This window comes from Strix aluco, chromosome 1, assembly GCF_031877795.1.
Source record: "Strix aluco isolate bStrAlu1 chromosome 1, bStrAlu1.hap1, whole genome shotgun sequence".
Classification (NCBI taxonomy): Eukaryota; Metazoa; Chordata; class Aves; order Strigiformes; family Strigidae; genus Strix; species Strix aluco.
The window spans coordinates 135,816,890-135,835,591 of NC_133931.1; the positions used below are offsets into that span (position 1 = coordinate 135,816,890).

General features: G+C 40.0%; 1 protein-coding gene across 6 annotated transcripts in view; it reads right to left on the minus strand.

The window, feature by feature from the left end:
• Nucleotides 1-11,640, minus strand: part of AGMO (alkylglycerol monooxygenase) — a 193,764-nt gene extending 182,124 nt beyond the window's left edge. For 3 of the 6 annotated variants that reach the window (XR_012626257.1, XM_074849157.1, XM_074849148.1), the window contains exons 1-2: nucleotides 11,128-11,638; nucleotides 4,597-4,727 (exon numbers count right to left, since the gene is read on the minus strand). Coding sequence is in view for 5 of the 6 variants with exons in the window: in XM_074849157.1 (XP_074705258.1) it covers nucleotides 4,597-4,727; nucleotides 11,128-11,244 (248 nt within the window). In the remaining variant the exon portion in view is untranslated. Of the gene's footprint in view, nucleotides 1-4,596; nucleotides 4,728-11,127 lie in introns of all 6 variants that reach the window. The other 3 variants (XM_074849166.1, XM_074849143.1, XM_074849174.1) reach the window with 3 other exon arrangements.
• Nucleotides 11,641-18,702: the final 7,062 nt, after the last annotated feature.

An 18,702-nucleotide genomic window follows, 5' to 3' on the forward strand; every position in this document is an offset into this window, starting at 1 on the left:
AATGGATAAATCCACGCAGGCAAGTATTTTGTGTTCTGTCAGGACACTGCCAGCTCCACAGGGTTGTGAACTGCTTGCACCAACTTGAACCAAACGTATTCTAATCAGCTCTGCATATTGCTACTATTAAGAATTGAAAACTTCTGGTTTCAGATTGCAATTTTACATATGTTTTAAAGCAGATAACTCAGTAATGCTACAAAAGAATTGAGCATGTCTTGTCCGGCAACCCTGACTGCTTTTTTTCCAAGCCCATTTCTTGTGCTAGCAAAAGATTTTGCACAGCCGTAGTAAGAACTGATGCAGGTTAATATGATGGGGGGTTCTGGACCTGCCTCCTGGGCCACTTCACCACTGGGCAACACAAATGCTGATGCTGGCAAAAGGGGAGAGAAGGTGCGGAGGCAGGAATGAGCAGCCAGAAGTACAGGTCAGGCAAAGGTGCTTCATTTGGCAGAAGTGCTGGTCTAAAATGCACATGAAACAGCCTCTTCAACCTAACTTCTGGAAAAAGATTATTTAAAATCTTGATGACATACAAAACTGAATACACTGTTCTACAGCAGAAAGGATTTGTACTCCTTTGATTCAATTACTGATGTGCAGATATCTTAAGATGCATAATAGCATGAACTAATCAAAAAGCATTTTCTCATTGCTTTCTGATGTTCAGCAATGCTTCAGAGAACTCTAATCTCCTCTGTTTCAGAAACCAAAGTAAATAATGTATAGAAATGGTAATGTTCTCTTTAGAAATGGAGAATTTCATTGCAGACTTGACTGACAAAACTGTTAGACATATACATATATACACTCACACACTGTATGACTGTGTTGCAGAGTTGAACACCAAAAATTGGCAATTGAGCATGACCATAAAGAACGGAGACTTTCCCAACTAGTTTGAAAATGTACCTACCTCAGTTATCCCCCAAACACTTTTTGATTTATGTTCTGCTGCTTTAAAAGAAGAAATGGGCCAATATGAAATAATGCACATACTTGTATAGTGGATATTTATACCCAAAATAACTTTCTCCTGGGAGAATATTTTTAAAGCAGCATTTCAAGTCTCCTGGCAATGGCTGGTTAGAAAAGTTATTTATTTATTTAGAATAGAAGTTCTCAGAAATTTTTTAACCACCAACATTTAGGATGCCGGGAGTAAGCCTAGTAATTCAAGTCTCTCCCTTTCCCCCAAATTACTTTTCATTGCATATAACATTTAGTATTCATGCATGCAGAGGAATGCAGAGTATGCATTAAGGCAGAGAAAATTATATTTAAGAAATGTATGAGCTATTTTACAAGAGACGATATGTACGCACAAAGCAATTCAACTTACTACATGCTGTTGAGTCTAATAAGCCTAAAAACAAAACACATTGACTTGTCCAATTAGACTTTTCCTCTTACACTTACATTTTTAATATTTGGCATACGAATATCAACAATTTATGATTTGCATTTTCTCCAACAATGAAGTAAGAAACACTGAATAAATACTCTTTTCCCTCAAGATATGCAGTACTTCTGTTATACAGGCTGTGAAATGGAAAAACATACTTAGAGGCTGAATATGGTCTGTGACTCCTAATTTTTTCATTAAACGTAAAGACCTCTTTGCAACAATGCATCTGAAGCTTCATTCTAACTAATAGACTGAAGCCCACCATTTTAGATTCAACCACAGATTTTTTTAAGGAAGTGGCAAACCATTGCTGCTAGTTGAGAAAATGAAAATTAGTCCCTGGGAGAGGATACAATCAATGGTGTGTTAATCTAACCTTCAGCTGTTAATGATTTGCACTACTATTTCCCCTGATGCTGTGGGTTCTGCTGAAATATTGTTTTAGCAGTTTCTGTCAGCTTTCCCTACCTTTTCTGCCTGAAAGGGAAAGACTGAAGTGAGTCTTAGCAACAGATTTTGCATATGCTTTTCTTTCTCCCCTTTTTTTTTTTTGACCCAGTTCTTCCACACCATGGAAGCAGAAGACAGAAGGGTAAACTGTTCTGTTTTTTTAGTTCAAGCTTTTTTAGCCAGTCTCTGATTCACAACTCACAAAAGAGGCATTACACTAAGCAGTCACTATTAGAACTGTGATATTAGCATGCAATTAAATAATCAAGCAAGTCTGTATTTTGCCTGCTTCTTTCACATTCAGCCAGAAAGTTAAAAGCATTACTGAACTCTTTTTTGGAAAGGACTGCTGAGGAGGGTCTTCCATTTCCAGCCATGAGAGCCACACAAGTGGCCTGGAAGAGACTCCTTGTGCTGGTGTGGCAATGACTAAGTGTACCGATCCTGCAGATTGGCCTGAGCCTGTGAAGTTTGTGTCCTTAAGGGTCATTTGGTTCACTCAGTTGAAACAACCTTGCAAAATAATTCTTATCCGAAAGAAAACTGCATAGCCTGCAAGCCAAATTCTGCAGCAAAGTACTGAGTGCCAAAATAATAAAAGTACTCAGCACCTTGCAAAGCTGTGTTCCACACACGCAACAATAGTCTTCTTAGCAAGCATTTCTTCCAGGAATAAGTGCATCTGAAGCATTTTAGTATTCTTAAAATAAAGCCAAAAGGCCTCACAAAACCATTCAAAATCACCTTACATATATCTCAGTCCCCTTGTTTAACTTAAGCTATCCTAAATACTTCAGATGAAAAAAATAAGTATTTAACATGGTAAACCTGTGAAGTGTATGACTGTCTAGAAAATTTGGGTTAAGCTGAAGAGCAACATTTGAACTATTTCAGTATTAGCTGCATGGAAACTATGCCTTTATCAGGGTTGTGTGTTGGTACACACAAAACTCTAATGTATGAATAAATATTCAATTTATTACAGCTTAAAATATAATGAAAAATTGAATGTTTCTCCTTCAAGATCATGCTCACAAGGCATATTAAAAGCAACAAAATGGTTTGAATATGGATTGTACACTAGCTGCAAAAATAACTTCATGAAATTCTCAAATAACAGACATTATGTTTGAGTATTTCTCATGCTGAAAGCTCATGCCTCTTATTTGCAGATATAAGAAGAGTTTGGAAGAGTGTCTCTAAGTGACATTATTTATCTACAAAACTCCTTAAAAGGCTTCATCCATGATATTTACCACTGATAACTAACATGATCCATCACAAATTGTCTTCTCTTAATTAAAAAGGTTTTAAAAAAAAAAATCAAGTAAATGTCAAATGTTCGATAGATTACAAAGTGGGTAGTTTACACATTTCAGAAAATGGGTGCTACCCACCAGAAGGGATAATTTTTTGTTGCTGTGCTCTTTTAATGTATTTTATCAATAACCTGGATTGAAAGAGAAGATTTCTAGTAAAATTTGAAATTACAAAAAAACAGGGATCTAAGAAACAAAGACAACATTTAATGGATTCAGGCTATTGCAGGATGAGCAAATGTACAATCCATGTATTTCTATGTGGCCAAATATAAGAACATACTGCCTATGAATGAGGAATGTAAGCCACAGAACCTAAAAAAATATTTGAGGATGAAGGATGGCTCAGAGGACCTGGAATATATAAAGGGAGAAACAACAAGTAGAAATAGAGAACAAATGACTTCATTATTTGGCACTGAGGTAGTAATTTCTGAACTACAGAGTGCACTTGAGACATCAGCAGTAAGAAGGCTGAAAAACTGCAGAGGATTCAGAAAAAGGACTGTGGGAATAATTTAAAACCTTGACACCATACAGTCAAATTTAAACAATAGAAACTTTTCTTCATGTAATGAGCAGATTATATGCAATTTGGTGGTAATCTGTAAATTCATACATGGGGAATAGAAATATAATCCCATTCTAACAGAAAAGATGTAATAAAATCTATCATCTGGAAGCTCATATCATGCAAAGGCAGATCTAAAACATGGTATTGCTTAGATGAAATGAAAGCTCCTGAAAAACACTTAGAGCAATTTATATAAAGAATTTGCTGGATTGCCTATTACTGGATATTTAGTAATCCACAGTGGATATTTCTTTAAAACACAACTCTGTTCACCTTGAACTAGTTCAGGTAAATCTTATGGCCTTTACATTGGAGAGTAGAGTAGATGATCATGTTTGCAACAATCCTCTCAGGCATTAAAATCCACTGAAGTCAAATGCAAGATTATGACTGAATCCAAAGAACTTTGGATCACATGCATATTCACAATTCTATCAATCTGGTTATATTTTTAAAGGCTAATGAAAATAATGGACTTGACTTGGTTTTGGTTTGTTTCCTTCTTTCTGAAGTTTAATGAAAGAAAACTCAGATTTTAACATACAGTCTAACATAAAATACAGTCAAGTCAGCTGAAGTCGCAGAATCACCAAAAGGTGACAGCCAAGATCAAATATAGATGAATATAATTGGAGCTGGAAAATATCCTGCAAGTATCATATTTAGCCTTACAGAATAGAAAGACATTTACACTCTTTATGCAACTTCATTTTAGCAAAGTGAGATCCAGATGCCCTGTTTAATCATTTTGGGTTAGCAATAACAACTTCAATATATACTTCTCTTTTCTTCCTTTTTAGTGATTAAAAACAATCTAAAGCTAATATAACATGTATACTTACTCTGGCAGTCGAGACAGGATACCTAAAGAAAGAGAACTTATGCCATCATTGATCCGACCTGACAGCTTTCGCTTCTGAACCCAGCTGACAGCAAACTCCAGGCCAATAAAAGCAATGAAGAATGGAATACTCTGAAAAATAGTTTGAAGAAAAGAAGTCACAACACAAATAGAATTAGATCCACCTTTCCTACCATCAGTTTATGCAGCCAGATACTTCTCAGATTGGCTGGCACCTTACTAGCTACTACAATAAAGCTCCACATGGACTTTATGAATCAGAACCACCATGGCTACCATTTAATCCACAACACCAGCATAAATCCAGTGCGCTAACCTTCTTCCATATTATTTTCTTTTGTATCTTCTGCACACGAATTGTTAAATGGCACCAAAACAAAACACAAAAGTCTTTCAAAATTCATATTTCTCATATTCAAGAAAATCAGTAGGAGGAGCAACATTTGTGGACTCCTCTAACCACAAGGTAAAATAGAAATCTGCTTTTGATTTGATATGTGAATGATTTTTGAATGTGTTCAGCCACTGAATTTGGCATCCAACAATATTATCTGAAAGACACAGTAAAATGAGTTTCTTTCTATTTGGCATTTCTGTTGCCATGCTTTTTGCTGCAGGTGGCAACAGCTCTTCTGTATGCTTTTTCAGAGAACCCAGTAACTATGCAGCCCATTCCAATTTGGGGCATACAACATGTTCTCTTTCCAGACCAAGTAGCAATGATACAATGTTCCCTTTTTTCTTTTGGGTTGCACTAACTGTAAAATAATTTTACATCTTTCTGAAAGAAAAGTATAATGATGAGTGAGACTGAAACATTTCTCCCTCGCAACACAGCTTCAGTCTAGGATTCAATTCACACTGTCCAAGATCAACTGGCAAGTCAAAAACGCACCACAGCAGCACCCAGTAGAGAAAGGTATGGCTGTGAGTAGTGGTAGGACCGGTAACATTATTGTGACAACAGCATTTTTCAGTAGTAAAGATTGTTACAGCTGTTCTCAAATTTGCATCAGCACAGGCAAGAAAAAAAGCATTGTATAACAGTAATTGGTAGAACAAACACTTTTTTTACTGACACTGGAATCCCAACAGTCCCTGTGCTTCATGGGTGGAAGGAACGACGAGGCAGTGGCAGCACATCAGCCACTGCCACCGAAATCTAGAAGGCCTGTGGCAAGGAAATAGGAAGGAGCTATTTTACTTCACCAGATCTCTGTGCACATGAATGTTCCTTCAACTGTCTCCCTCGCTCTGTAGAAAACTTTTAGGTGACCATGGAGACATTCAGACAACTCAACTCCTCCTCAGTGGTATTAAGGCATAAAATTCCCACCATGTTTTGGAGGGTAAGAGAAACTCAAGACCAGTGAGACTTTCTGCACCATTATGGGAGGCATCACACTGCCAAACCTGCCCTGTTTGTCTTCTGCTGTCCCCTTCAAGCTACCTGCAAACACATACAGATTCACAGACTGAAACCCTGCAAACTGCACTGCTGTAGAAGAGAGGCTGCTCCTGCCTGTACGACATTTTAATGGAAGAAGCATGTTGCCTCTGCAAATGCCATTGCATTTTGGAGGGTGCTCATTTTTGTTGCCAAGTGAGATATGATCCGGGAATTCCTACCAGGCTGGGACACTAAAGAGCCTAAGATGGATATAGACCAGATTGCTCAGTCAAAGAAGAATTGGATGATTCAAACCATGCAAGCAGCAAGAGATTTATAGCGTCTAGGAAATGTGAAAGTTCATAAACTTCAGCAGCTCAGGGTTAGGTTACAATAACAGATGAACAGAGATTAATATCAACATGGCACTTTTTAATTTAGATGCCTAACTTGCTCTTTAACAGCATTTGAAGTATCTAAAAGCCTGCTTGGGATACGCACTAACTGATGATATAAAAAACTTTGAAAGCAAAGGAAGACCTATGGATAAAGCCTAAAGAGCACCCAAGAAAACCAACATGGTAAATCTTTGGATATTTGAAATCAGTAATAAGTAAAGAAATAAATAAAAACCAAAACCACCACAACCTTCCATTTGAAATCATTGAAACATTGTAGGAAAATATAAATACTTGTTATGCTCTAGCTGCTTAATTTCTAAGTAGACAAGACTTTTAATGTGCTTTTTGTTAATTGATATAACTAAAGAACATATTCCTGACTTCTCAAACAAAGGTTGATGACCACAGCTGTATATTCCAGAAGAGATAAAAAGGGTCTTATTAAGAACAACTAAGAAATACTTGACCACAATATTAGGAACCAGGTCTAAGCAGAGACTACAGGCAGTTTGAAGTTATGGAACATCAGAAGCTGCACAGCAAATTGAATGGGCTCAGGACAAAAAAAATGGGATGCTTCATTCAGGAAATGAAAATAGTGAACAGGAAATATATGATGCCTGTATTCTATGTGGTGATTCACCTTACCTAGTAACCTCTGAAATGGTTAAAATACTTGACTTTATACTAATATACACTAATATAACTTCTTTCCCACTGACTTCATTAAATATTTTCTTCCCACTATGAAGCTGTGAGAGAGTCAAGCATTTGACAGCACTTTTTGACTCACAAATAGGGAGTGTCATAGCAAAGAGGATAGAGAAACATTGACACAGCCTTAACCTCCTGCCCATCAAGGAGCTTGCAAAAGGAAAGATTTATGGCATACCTCTTAGTATCTAAGAAATTACAACCTCTCTCCCACACACCCACATTAAGCATTGTCCAAAGCAGATCAAAGAGATCAACTATGTCAAGACTAGTATGTATTATTTATGTGACTGTAACACCTAAGAGCTATTGTCATGGAGCAGGGTTGTACCATGTTAGATGCTATACAAACAGAAGGGAAAGGCACTCCTTGTCCCAAGCAGCCTACAGTCTAAGGATGAAATGTAAGACAGTAGAAGGATAATGCAAATAATTCAGAAAAAAAGGAGACAGTCAGTAAGACAACAAAAAAAAGTTTCCAAGGATTGCCCCTACAAACAAAATGGCACAAAGTTAAGAAATAGCCATTGTTGGCATCACATGACAGAGACAGAAGCTGGATCCTTTTGATATCTTCTGGTCTAGACATGTTTTACTCTCTCTGTTTCCAGTTTCTTTCTCTTCACCCATCACCAATAATACTTAATGGAGGTTTGCATTAGCTTGTGGTTTACTTGAATAACTGATCCATACCTTGAAAGCTCTGAGCACTGAATAAGAGGGGTTCCTTTATAGGTAATCAACTCTTACAGAATGCAAAGGACCATTTAAAATCAGTTGCTGCTTCATACAGTTGCAAAAAATAATATTCTAAGTTGAAACTCAGCATAAATTCATGGTTTTATTGCAAGACTTGAAAGTTTCTGTTTTCTTAAAGTCCCAGGCCCTTATAACATAAGAATCTCAACTTTCATCTAAAACTAAATGCAAAAGTTCTGTGCCTCATTATTTAGAAGTAAAGCCTAAAACATGAATTGAGCGTAAATGTGAACTTAATCTTTAGGCTGGCTCTCAAAAGCAGAGAGTAAATAGAAAAACAGTGATTATTAAATTTAAAGCTTTCATTTTGGGGCTCTTGGCAGGAGGAACACTGCGCTCTCTTCCTAAGTCTGACTCATGAAAGTCTTTACTGAGCAAAAGTGATAATATCAGAACGTAGCAAGGGGCAAAGTGAAGTTGTTCAAGAAAACTATATTGGGCAATGTCCTGGTTTTGGCAAAAAGCAGCACTCCATCTGCCCATCTGTAAATTATGGGAAAATCAGAAAAACAGAGCATGCGGAGCATAATCTTATATCCACAGCAAAGAGGATGCTCATGAAAGGACAGGGTAAGCATCGGTATACATTGTAAGCATCAGGATGTTCTGCCCTAGAGAAAGAAAATTGACTTATACTTTCCCTTCTCCTCCTAGAAATAAGGCAAAATCAAGGGTTTCAAATTCTACAGGACAAAAACTCCAGGATTTGGACCCCTTCTCCCAGAATTCTGGAGATTAGCTGGAAGGGTGACTTTTCCCTGGGCACTGCTGCAGAGCTTTGCTACTACTCACTGGTAGCTGATTAGCTCATGTTTTAAACAGGACTTGGGGCCTTCATGTACAGCTCTGCCAATATACAGAGCATGACGCAGGGACTGTGAGCTGTCCTGCCTCTGAAATGGAAGTAATATAACCACAGCCAGAAAGTACACCACACAAGTTCTCAAAATCAGAGCTGCTTCACCCACTGCTGTCATTTGCTGCCCAGATGTAACAGTACACCTGACTTGCTCATAGGAGCTACTTCTATGAAGTGCATATATTTTGGAAATCACCAAAGTGCTCAATTTTGCAGACCACCAAAAACATGAATATTTGAGTGAATTAGAAGGTTCTGCCACCTGCCCAATGTTGGAAAGTGCATATCCCCACAGCTGTAGCCATGTGATCTAAGGTACTAGAAATACCCTCATCCATCTGATACGCACGAGATCACAGTGCCAAGATCTAAATGACACTTCTATATGGTGTCTCAGAAAAAAAAAAAAAAAAACAAACAAAAAACCAACCCAAAACTGTTTAGGAGACACTGATGTAATCAGTAGTTTGTTTTACACCCACATTATTGTTACTGTCTTTTAGAGTGAATTATGTGAGCTGAGGCCTTCGTTTATTATCAGCTCCACACTAGAAATTTTTTGTTGTGTGGGGCTGAGCTCAGACATCTGCTTCTGTCTTTGTACCAATTCAAGGGGTTACCACTCATGTCACTATTAAATCTAGCCCTGCTGAATCCAGTGGATCTGCTGCTCTTGCAATTGTTCCCTACACAGTCACCGAGAAGCTCCAGACTAGTAGGTCAAATAAACAACAGTGAAAAGCAGCTGGAGAGGGAATGTAGGTAGTTACCTTCTGCCCACAAACACATGGCCAGAAGAAGAGGTGTGAACACTGCCTAAGCTCAGACCAAAGCCATACAGTTAAGAGTTATACCACTAAAAGACTTCAGGAAAGTAGAATTGTAATGGGAAACTTTTAGTGTATTTTTTTTTTTTTTGTGAGGTATATATTCCCTTACAAACTTATCACGATGCTCTACAACAGCAGAAGCCTGAAGGCACTTTTACAATGCAAAGAAGTATTAAGAATCCTTCCGCAAACTTTTACAGCTGTGTGTCCAGTAAAAGAAATTCCAGGTTTCACCAAGGTCTGAGCTGAATATTGCACAGGTCTACATGGGAGAAGAAAGGTCAGGCATGTTAAGGGATGCTGCTGGCAAGAAAGTGAATGATATGTGAAAGTAAATGAAACGCAGGAACAGTAAATGGGACTGAGATATGCAACAGATAAAGCTGGAAGGAGAGATCAGGTGACTGGCAGAGACCAGGCAAAACTGTCAAGCTGTAGACAGTCTTCCTCAGTCATGACACTACAGCTTAGTTGCAAAATGCCTCTGAGGAAAGCAGTCCATTGACCAGACGCTGCATGCACAGGCTGGGTTTGCAGCAGCTGTCTGCTTACACCACCCAAAAGGGCAATGTTTGCTGCATATTACAATTCCCAGAAAGCTGCTGTGTTGCACTGCTCTGCGCAACCCAGGACCCCCATTACAGCCCAATAGCAGCTGCTGCACAGCAGTCCAAGCACCTGGCAGAGGAGCTAGCCAGAGCTACCAGCACCCCTATAAAGTGTGGACCTTCAGTGAAGCTGGACTGAATTTACTTTGACAAGAGCAAAATAGTGTTTATCTGCTGTCTCCATGAAAAGCTCATATCGGTTCCAGGTTCAGCAGGAGCTGGGTGCCAAGATATGTGCAATAGGTAGGACAGAAGGGAGCAAAGGTACCTCCATGGAAGCAGATAAACGGGCAGGGCAGACGGGGAGGGAGGGAGGGATATGCTGCTGCCTGCTGACAAGGGAGTTCTCACCCCTGACCTCTGTACTCTTGCCTTGGAGCTTTAGGAGATGGCACTGTCCCAACCAAATATTTGTTCTCAATTCTCTTAATCTTTATTTTTTATTTTAAACAGAAGTTTTTATTTCTCTTTCTTTGACCGAGCTCATAGCACTCACCTTAAGGGCGTAAAGCGACCTGCCTTTTTGCTTGCTTTAAGAACCATAACAGCCAAACACTGTATCGTTTTCTAGCTTACTCAGTTCAGTTTGCTGTCACCGACAGCAGCACTGTCAGCAGCACCGACAAGCTGAACAATGGTTAGCATCAACCCTCAGACACCTGGGGTGCTTCTCTGAAAACCTTTAGCTCCTGGTATCAGGCGGAAGCATCCGAGCCTTCATTTAAAATACATTAAAACCGACCGCACGGTTACACAGGCAGCTTGCAGACAGACAGCCCAGGAGCGAAAGCGGTCAGAGAAAGTCAAGGTATTTAACCTTCATCTAGGTACCCTTTCGCGGACAGTCTCCTTGGGCCGCCTGCCGCTTCTGAAGGCGGGCGGGCAGGCGGCAGCCGCGGGGGGGCTGGGTGTGCGGCGAAGGATGCCGCGGAGGAGGGGAGGGGACTCACCTTCTCCACGTAGTCGGGCACCTCCTCCACCGTGCGGAAGGAGCTCTCGCCGGGCGGCAGCGCGTAGAAGAGGGCGCGGAGCTGCTGCCCCGGCGCGGTGGCCCGCGGGCCACCCATGGCCCGGCTGCCCACGGCCCGGCCGCAGGTGCGCGACCGGCGGGGCCGGACCGGCGGGGCGGGGCCCGCCCTCCCTCCGCGCACCGCCGCTGCGCCCGCGCCCCCTCCCGCTCCCGGGCGCGGCGCTCGGGCTTTTAACTGCGCCCCACGGCCTTACTTCGGCTCGCCGTGACGCTGAGGGGCTGAAGGCGGCCCTGGGGAAAACCTCAGGTTTTTTATTTCTCGTTGAATCGTCTGCTTCAGAGGTTTTCTTGGTGGGTTGGGTTTGGGGATTTTTTTTTTTTTTTTTTTTGATGTGTCATCACTTTCATGACCCACTTCTGGGAGCGAGGAGAAAGTCCTCGCACACCTACCCAGTGCATGGCCCAGTTCCCTTCTCACCTTCAAAAATCTCTAAGCGGCAGAGCTCAAGCTGTCCTTTTTTCACTTTTACACAGGTTTCCGTGCCCAAAAAAAGGTGGCTCAGGTTTTGACTTCTGCATAAAAAGCACAATTTTAGAAAATTAAAATGTTAAGGTCTTTGAGAAACAAGCTGAGGTGTGCTGGTTGGCTCCTTTGTTCAGCTGTATGGCTCAGTCCAGCACTCTTTTCATTAAAAGTTTGTGTTTTTTTAAACTTTCAGAAGGGCTTATCACGGCTCAGTTTTATGTAGCTCCAGTTAACGTGACTATACTGAAGGTAGCCTCCAAAGCCATCTATTATGCTTTCATTTGCAAAGGAATAAAAACTAGGGAAACACAAAGAAATGGTGAAAACAAATGTACGCTATACCTTTGTAGAAAATGACTTTTAGAAATGGGAATAAGGACAGGATTCATGCATTCAGGCCTTCAGTCTGAAGCTCAGGAGCATGCATTTCCCAGTCAAATGTTTGTCAATCACACTTGAGAGGTTTGGCGTAAGTACAAATAATAAGTTTTGTGATAAAATAGATTAGCCAGAAATAAAATAACACAATGTCCCAACAACCCCTTCATCTCAAATGTTCAGTTCCACTTACAGTCTTTGCAGAAGAAATGGACTGTAAATCCTGCTGTAAAGGATCTTGCCACAATTTAAATCCTGCCAGTCATTAAATTAAAAAAAAACACCTTCTACTTTGAATCAACCCTTAGTTTTGGGAAGGAACTATGACAGGTAATTTCAGCTGAAGTTTGTTTAGAAAAGAAAAATATGTAGAAATTTACATGAAAATAATTGGAGTAATGCACATTTGTGATGTTAGTATTAAACATATTGCCATTTAAACAACAGCAGGGGGGTTGGTTTAAACAATATTCTGCAGTTTGAATAATGTAACAATACTGTAATGCATGAATGTCAGAAAATTACTGGAAGTATCAATAAAAATATTTTACTTTAAGCTGAAGAAGGCACAAGTGTTTTAAAATGGCATTAATGGTGAAATAGATTTGGGAACTCTCTTAATATTTATAGTTTACACTAAGTAAAAATTTAAAATGGCATCCTAATGTTCTCAACTCCAGTGTTGCTTTACAGTAATCCAAGATCCTTCTAGAACTCTAGTTATTAACTTCTCAAATCAGAATTAATCTAAATGAAAATTCCAAATTTACTCAAAAAATCAACAGCATTCTGACTAGATCTTCATTGCAGGCAATGACATATGGTAGAAAATGTTTGCTTTTTCATTCAGATTAGCCTAAGTATTTCTATGGTGTTACTCACATTCAAGCTCCTTGAACTCCCCTTAACCTCAGCCACACCATCCATCCCAGCAGGCCACTCTGAGACCTTCATTGCTCTGGTGCTGGTGTTCATCTTGCTCCACTATCAGCTTGCAGAGTTAAAATGACCAAAACTTAATCCCACCAAAAAAAAAATATTATCAGTTAACAGTATCTGGGGACCACTCTGGGGTGAGAAGAATGATTAGCAGGGCAAAGGAGTCTATGGCTGCACAAGGTGAGATACATTTCAGGTGCCATAGAACTACTACCTCATATCACAGCATTCTGGGAAAGAAGAAAATCCACCATTTTTTGGTGACTCTATACTTTCTTAAAAATTATTATTTTGGACCCCCATTTCAGTGTAAATTATCACCCAAGTATCAGCATACTGAAATTCTGTTTTTCAAAATCAAAGAATTTGGACTTTATGCCTCACAGCAGAAACAAAGGGGTGTGTTTTCCAGCTTCTGTGTCCAAGGAAGAATAGATGATAGCACTACAGTAGCTACCCCTCTGGTGAGAAGAACAATTTTAAATCCTATCTGGAGCATCTATGAGTTTTAGACAAGCTTCAGAAATCTGGCTCTACAAATGTAGCTGCTGTTGTCTATTTAAGTCTTGAAATTTAGCATGCAGTTTCCAGTGCTCACTCACTTCTTTTTTAAGAAAGGCATAGAAAATAAAGCATCCGGGAACATTGCTTTAGTGGAAATTCTAACCCTCTACCAGGCAATGCTCACTCCATTCAGTGACCTTGCAGATTTTTTTTTGCGAGAGTTGGATTTTTTTTTATTATTATTTTTTCTGCAAAGAGTTAAATAACCTACTTTTTTTTTTTTTTCCTTTTTACAATAAAAAAATAGAAAACTAGCTATTTCCCATCCTACATTACCATCAAAAATGCAGAAGGATGTTCTGTCTGGAGACTGGGATTCTGCTGTTGACTAGTAGATCATTCCAGTAACTAAGGCAACAAAAGCCTGTATTCTACTTAGAGGAAATTGGGGAGCTGGCCTAACATGATCTGTAGGTGGATCATATTTTGTTTTCTCTAAAGAACTCCATCCCACCCACTTCATGAACAGAGAACGCCCAGACGCTTCCTGTTTGGGTCTCTCTGAGAACTAAACCAGCACTAAATAATAAACTCATAATGGGAATTAAGGCAAGTTGAAATTGGGATGGGCAATATAGTCTGCCTTGGCAATTACTCACAGCAAACTGAATCATATCCAGAACTGAGCTGGGCTTAGTATGATTTATTTATGTTGTAGTATCTTTGAATATAGAAACACTTTAAATGAGTGCATTGTGGTGAGCAGATGTCAATTTTTTTGTATCACTACTCCAGGTATTCAGCACCTATATTCACGCTTGGCAATGGATGTCATTAGGGGAGCACCAAATGTATCAGTGTTATTATAAAACTGTTATTATGAAATAGTTTGAACATTGTCTTTGCCAGTGATAAACCCTACATCATACAGTACCTTTTAAAAAAATTTTTTTCAAGTGTTTCTTTGTTCAGATTATACAAGCTATGTGTTAATACATAATTCTTAATAACAGGATAATACTGACTCCAGAAGCCTGAAGACAGGGATGTTCTGCATGTTAATGTCATGCCATGCACTTAGCCACTTACTGCCAACTTTCCATTTCTATGCAGGACTGCTAACCGTAGAAAAGTGTTCATATATGATCATTCTAAATTATTTAATTCAGTGCAACTTGCTAACAAAATCTATTTGTTCAAGGGTTGCCAAGATGTCCAGAGAAAATAATACATTCTTCATGCAGTCTGTTGGGGAAACTTACTGTGATAAACGTACATACTAGTCTTAGAACTTTATCCTCTATGTTTATTTGTTATTAGCATCTATTCTTGATCCTATAGCAGGTTTGGGTCTTTTTTAAACCCAGTAATATGTCTGATATCTTTTTCCTTTCTCTGAAAGGAGAAAATATTTTTTTTATTCTTAAAATTCCTTATCATCTGCCTTCTGTCCCCTAGTGTATTGGCCAGGGAAATCATCTACACCTGAGACTTTGGTCCCCTACTTAGCTGAGCCAGATGTTGACTTTCTGCTGGAAAATGGGTGGGTAGTACTGCTCTCTCCCTCCTTACTTCTAACAGGCTTTCTCCACCATTTACCTTGCCCTGGCACAGAGGCTGACAGGATTCCTCCATGAGTTGATTTACCTCACAAACTCACATAGCAAGAAATTAAGCCAGAAAAGAAATAGCTTTACATTTTTCTGCTGCTCTAGTGAGCCAAGTGGCCCATGAGAGGGTCCAAGAAGTGCAGAAGTTGGCATAAAAGCCCAGGAGAAAGAGGACAGGTCCACGTAGCTAAAAACCAGAGATGAGAGAATGAGGTGGAAACAGGACTTCTTCATTTCAGCAGCAGTAAGTTATTAGATCAACTGAACAGCTCATGGAGTCACCGCCTCCTGTGCATTTGCCAAAAATATGGCTTCAGCAGGCTATCATATGTCAGCATGCAACTACATCCAAACAGTTGATGCTTCCTTTACATCAGCACTTCAGTAACCACCTTTGAAAAAGTTCCTTTTTTCTGGAAGCCCGGTCTCTAGCAGGATGGAAGCTTTTACTTTTATTTGCCTATTCACATAACTGTATATGTTACATACTGCGTTTTATAGATGGGTTTCAGCTCGACAGGAAAGCTCCCTGGTACTCCATGTTCTAGCTGTCACACATGAATGGGCTCATGGGGCATCTTCTGAAAAGAGAAGAAGATGGTGCTCACAAGGGACCATCAGGCTGCAAGGAAGCCAGGAGGGGATAGTTCAAGAAGTGTAGCAGATGAAAGATGTAGCATGAGATGAGGAGGCATGGGCCTGATCAGGAAAAGGACAACAGTGGCTCAGAACTGCAGGAGGGAGGTTCTCCTGGAGACCAGAGGAGCTTTGCAGAGGTTGCTGCAACCCAGAAAACCAGATGAGATTGCAAGATGAGACATACAAGATCTGAAGGCAATGGCTCACCCTATTAGGACACAGTGAGCGACAGGGGAATTTGCTTTCATGCTCTATTTTTATTAGTCCTCAAACAGAAAAACCTCCATTGTCTGTATTTCAGAAGTTACTTTGGTTTAATTTCTATTCTAATAAAACAATGTTAGAGATAGAAAACCCTTTTGGTGTGGTTACTATGCTGACTGCAAAGAAGACAGGCAGGGAGGTTCATCCTGAAACTCTGACTGATTCTGGGGAGCCAATCACAAGCAGAAAGCCCTCTAACATGTTTGCATGTTAGCCTTCTTGAACAGCGCTGTAATGGCAAGAAGTTCCCAAGAGTGCCTAAGGAGTGGTTTCAGCCCTCCCCCACTTCCAGCTGCATGATGTGCACTCTCAGCGCTTTCCTTGTGCAAGCCCTGATGGTCATTAGACACTGTGCTGAGCCATTTTATCATGCTCCATCAGCAGAAAAAAATAGTCCAACAAAACAAAATGCTAAAACTGGCTTGAATTATTCTGGACTGAAGTCAAGACAGACATTCACAACAGAATGGACGATCAGGATGACATGTTAGTCTAGACTCTACCCTGTTGAGGAAAGCTTGGGAATTTCAGAACATCAGACTTATCTTGGTATCTCTTGCCTAAGCTCTGTAGAAAGATTTGTCAAGAAACAGGCATGTTGTCTGATTAAATGATTGTTCATCCTCTGTGTGCCTTATTGCCTGGGCTGTTCAGCTGCCCATGGGTGGGCTACTAGGCTGCCCCACCTACTGGGTGTTCAGCTACCAATCTGCTTAAGAAGTGAACTTTTAATTAGGCCAGTTATTGGCACTCCCTGAAGTTGTCTTTTTGGGCTGCTTATCTCTGCACAACCTGAAACAGCTCCAAGAAACTGCTTTTAAGCAGTGAGTAGCCCCACACCATCTGACTTGCTCATACCCAGTTCTGATGCAGACAACACAGCTGCTTAATGAGTCAGGAAGCAGTCATCAGGCTACTCAGGCAGGCTGAAGAATAAGGCAGAAACTTTTAAAGGGTATTTTTGTATTATTTTTTCAGCATTTTCTGCTCTTGAAATACTTTAACCTTTTGTTCCTACTGAGAAAAATGTGTTTTGTTTTTTTGGTGGGAGAGGGGATGGGATGGGAGTTACTGGAAAAATAAATTCCATCTTCATGGCAAGCATATCAAGTAACTTTAGAAGACTAGCCTGCCCACCTGTTGTGAGTGTTTCCAAATTTTATTTGGCATGCTCTGCTGTGTAATTTCTTGCACTTTTATTTCTGAAAATCTTATTTTAGTTTGATTTATTAGGAACACTAGGGTTCAAGTTGCTGCATGCTGTAACCTACGTGGTATGTCAGCATTAAATAGGTTACAACCTCAGATTCAGGATAGATATCTTGTACATCAGGATCATTTGATCAGACATGTTATAACCTATTTAATAGATCTTTGACCTATCTGACCACTGATTGTAACTGTTTATTTGTTGTCACCAGAATAGTCTCTTTCATGTTTTTGAATTAGGAACATATGAATATCAACATGAGGTAGATCCAAAATCATGAAATCTCATGACATGACCTGTAGCACATGCTACCACTTTACTGCATGTGTACAGGCAGGAATCATTTGGGTCATTTCTGAGTGGAAGCATAGGCAGTACCACCATTCAAGCAAGACTAACCAAAACACTGATTTTTTTTTTTTTTTATCACAAAGAACAATCATACAGAATTATAAAGATTATGCACATATAGCTGAACTTCAACATAAAAACAGTTGCCATAAATTGACACTGAACATCTTTTTAAAGATATATTCTAGTACCGGCAGCAGATGTACTTGATAAAAATCACTGGGTAATATTTTAAAGCTTGAGGTCTTCAAGCATCATCTGGCCTTAAATCAACTATTTTTATCATGAGGAATAATTTATTTTTCCTAGGAAAGTTACATACTTTCTATTTCTCCCTAGCCTGAAAATCCCTAGTCCTTGAGGGAGAGATTATTTTCTGTGGATGACTCCTTTAAGTAAACTACAGTAATTTATAAATGTTGAGTGCAATTAATGCATTTGAACAAAATTAAAAGAGTAAAATGCTTAGCCACCAAAGGTGGTAGAACACCTTTGGAAACATGGAAATCCATTTTTTTTCTTCTAATAAGTTACCTGTGACTCTGGCAGTCAAGAAGCCTCTGTGCCCGTATACCTGGTAGGAGATGAACACTGCCACCCCACCACCCCCCGAAGGGAGTCTACAGCCACTCTCCCCTGCCACTCCAGAGCTGGTGCTCCCCCCTCAGTAGAGTTTGTTCCCCTTCCTTGACCTGGAGCCACGGCATCAGTGCTGCAAATTCAGGTCTGAGGGCAAAGAAGGAGCCCTTCTCCTGCTGCCCAGAGTCACAAGCTGCCAGCTTCCTCCACCCAGGGAGTCTCCATCCACCACTCATACACAAAGAGCCTCTTACTCTCCTTCCTTTGTTACGTCCTACAGCTGATGCTCATGCTGCTCCAGGGACTTTGTGAAGACCCTGTCCATCACCTGCTTGTCATCCTTGAAGATATAGTCACACACTTACTCCCTCACCCAGTGCCTAAGGACCTCTGCAATGCACACCTCCCACTATGAGACCACCCCAAGAAGAAGCACCAAGTGCTCCCCACAGCCCAAACCTTTATTGCTCCAGTACTTTCGATGCACACCAGGTAATTTGTCTGTCACATGGTGAGGAACCAACCTTAAAATATTGTGTAATCCCATCCTACCTG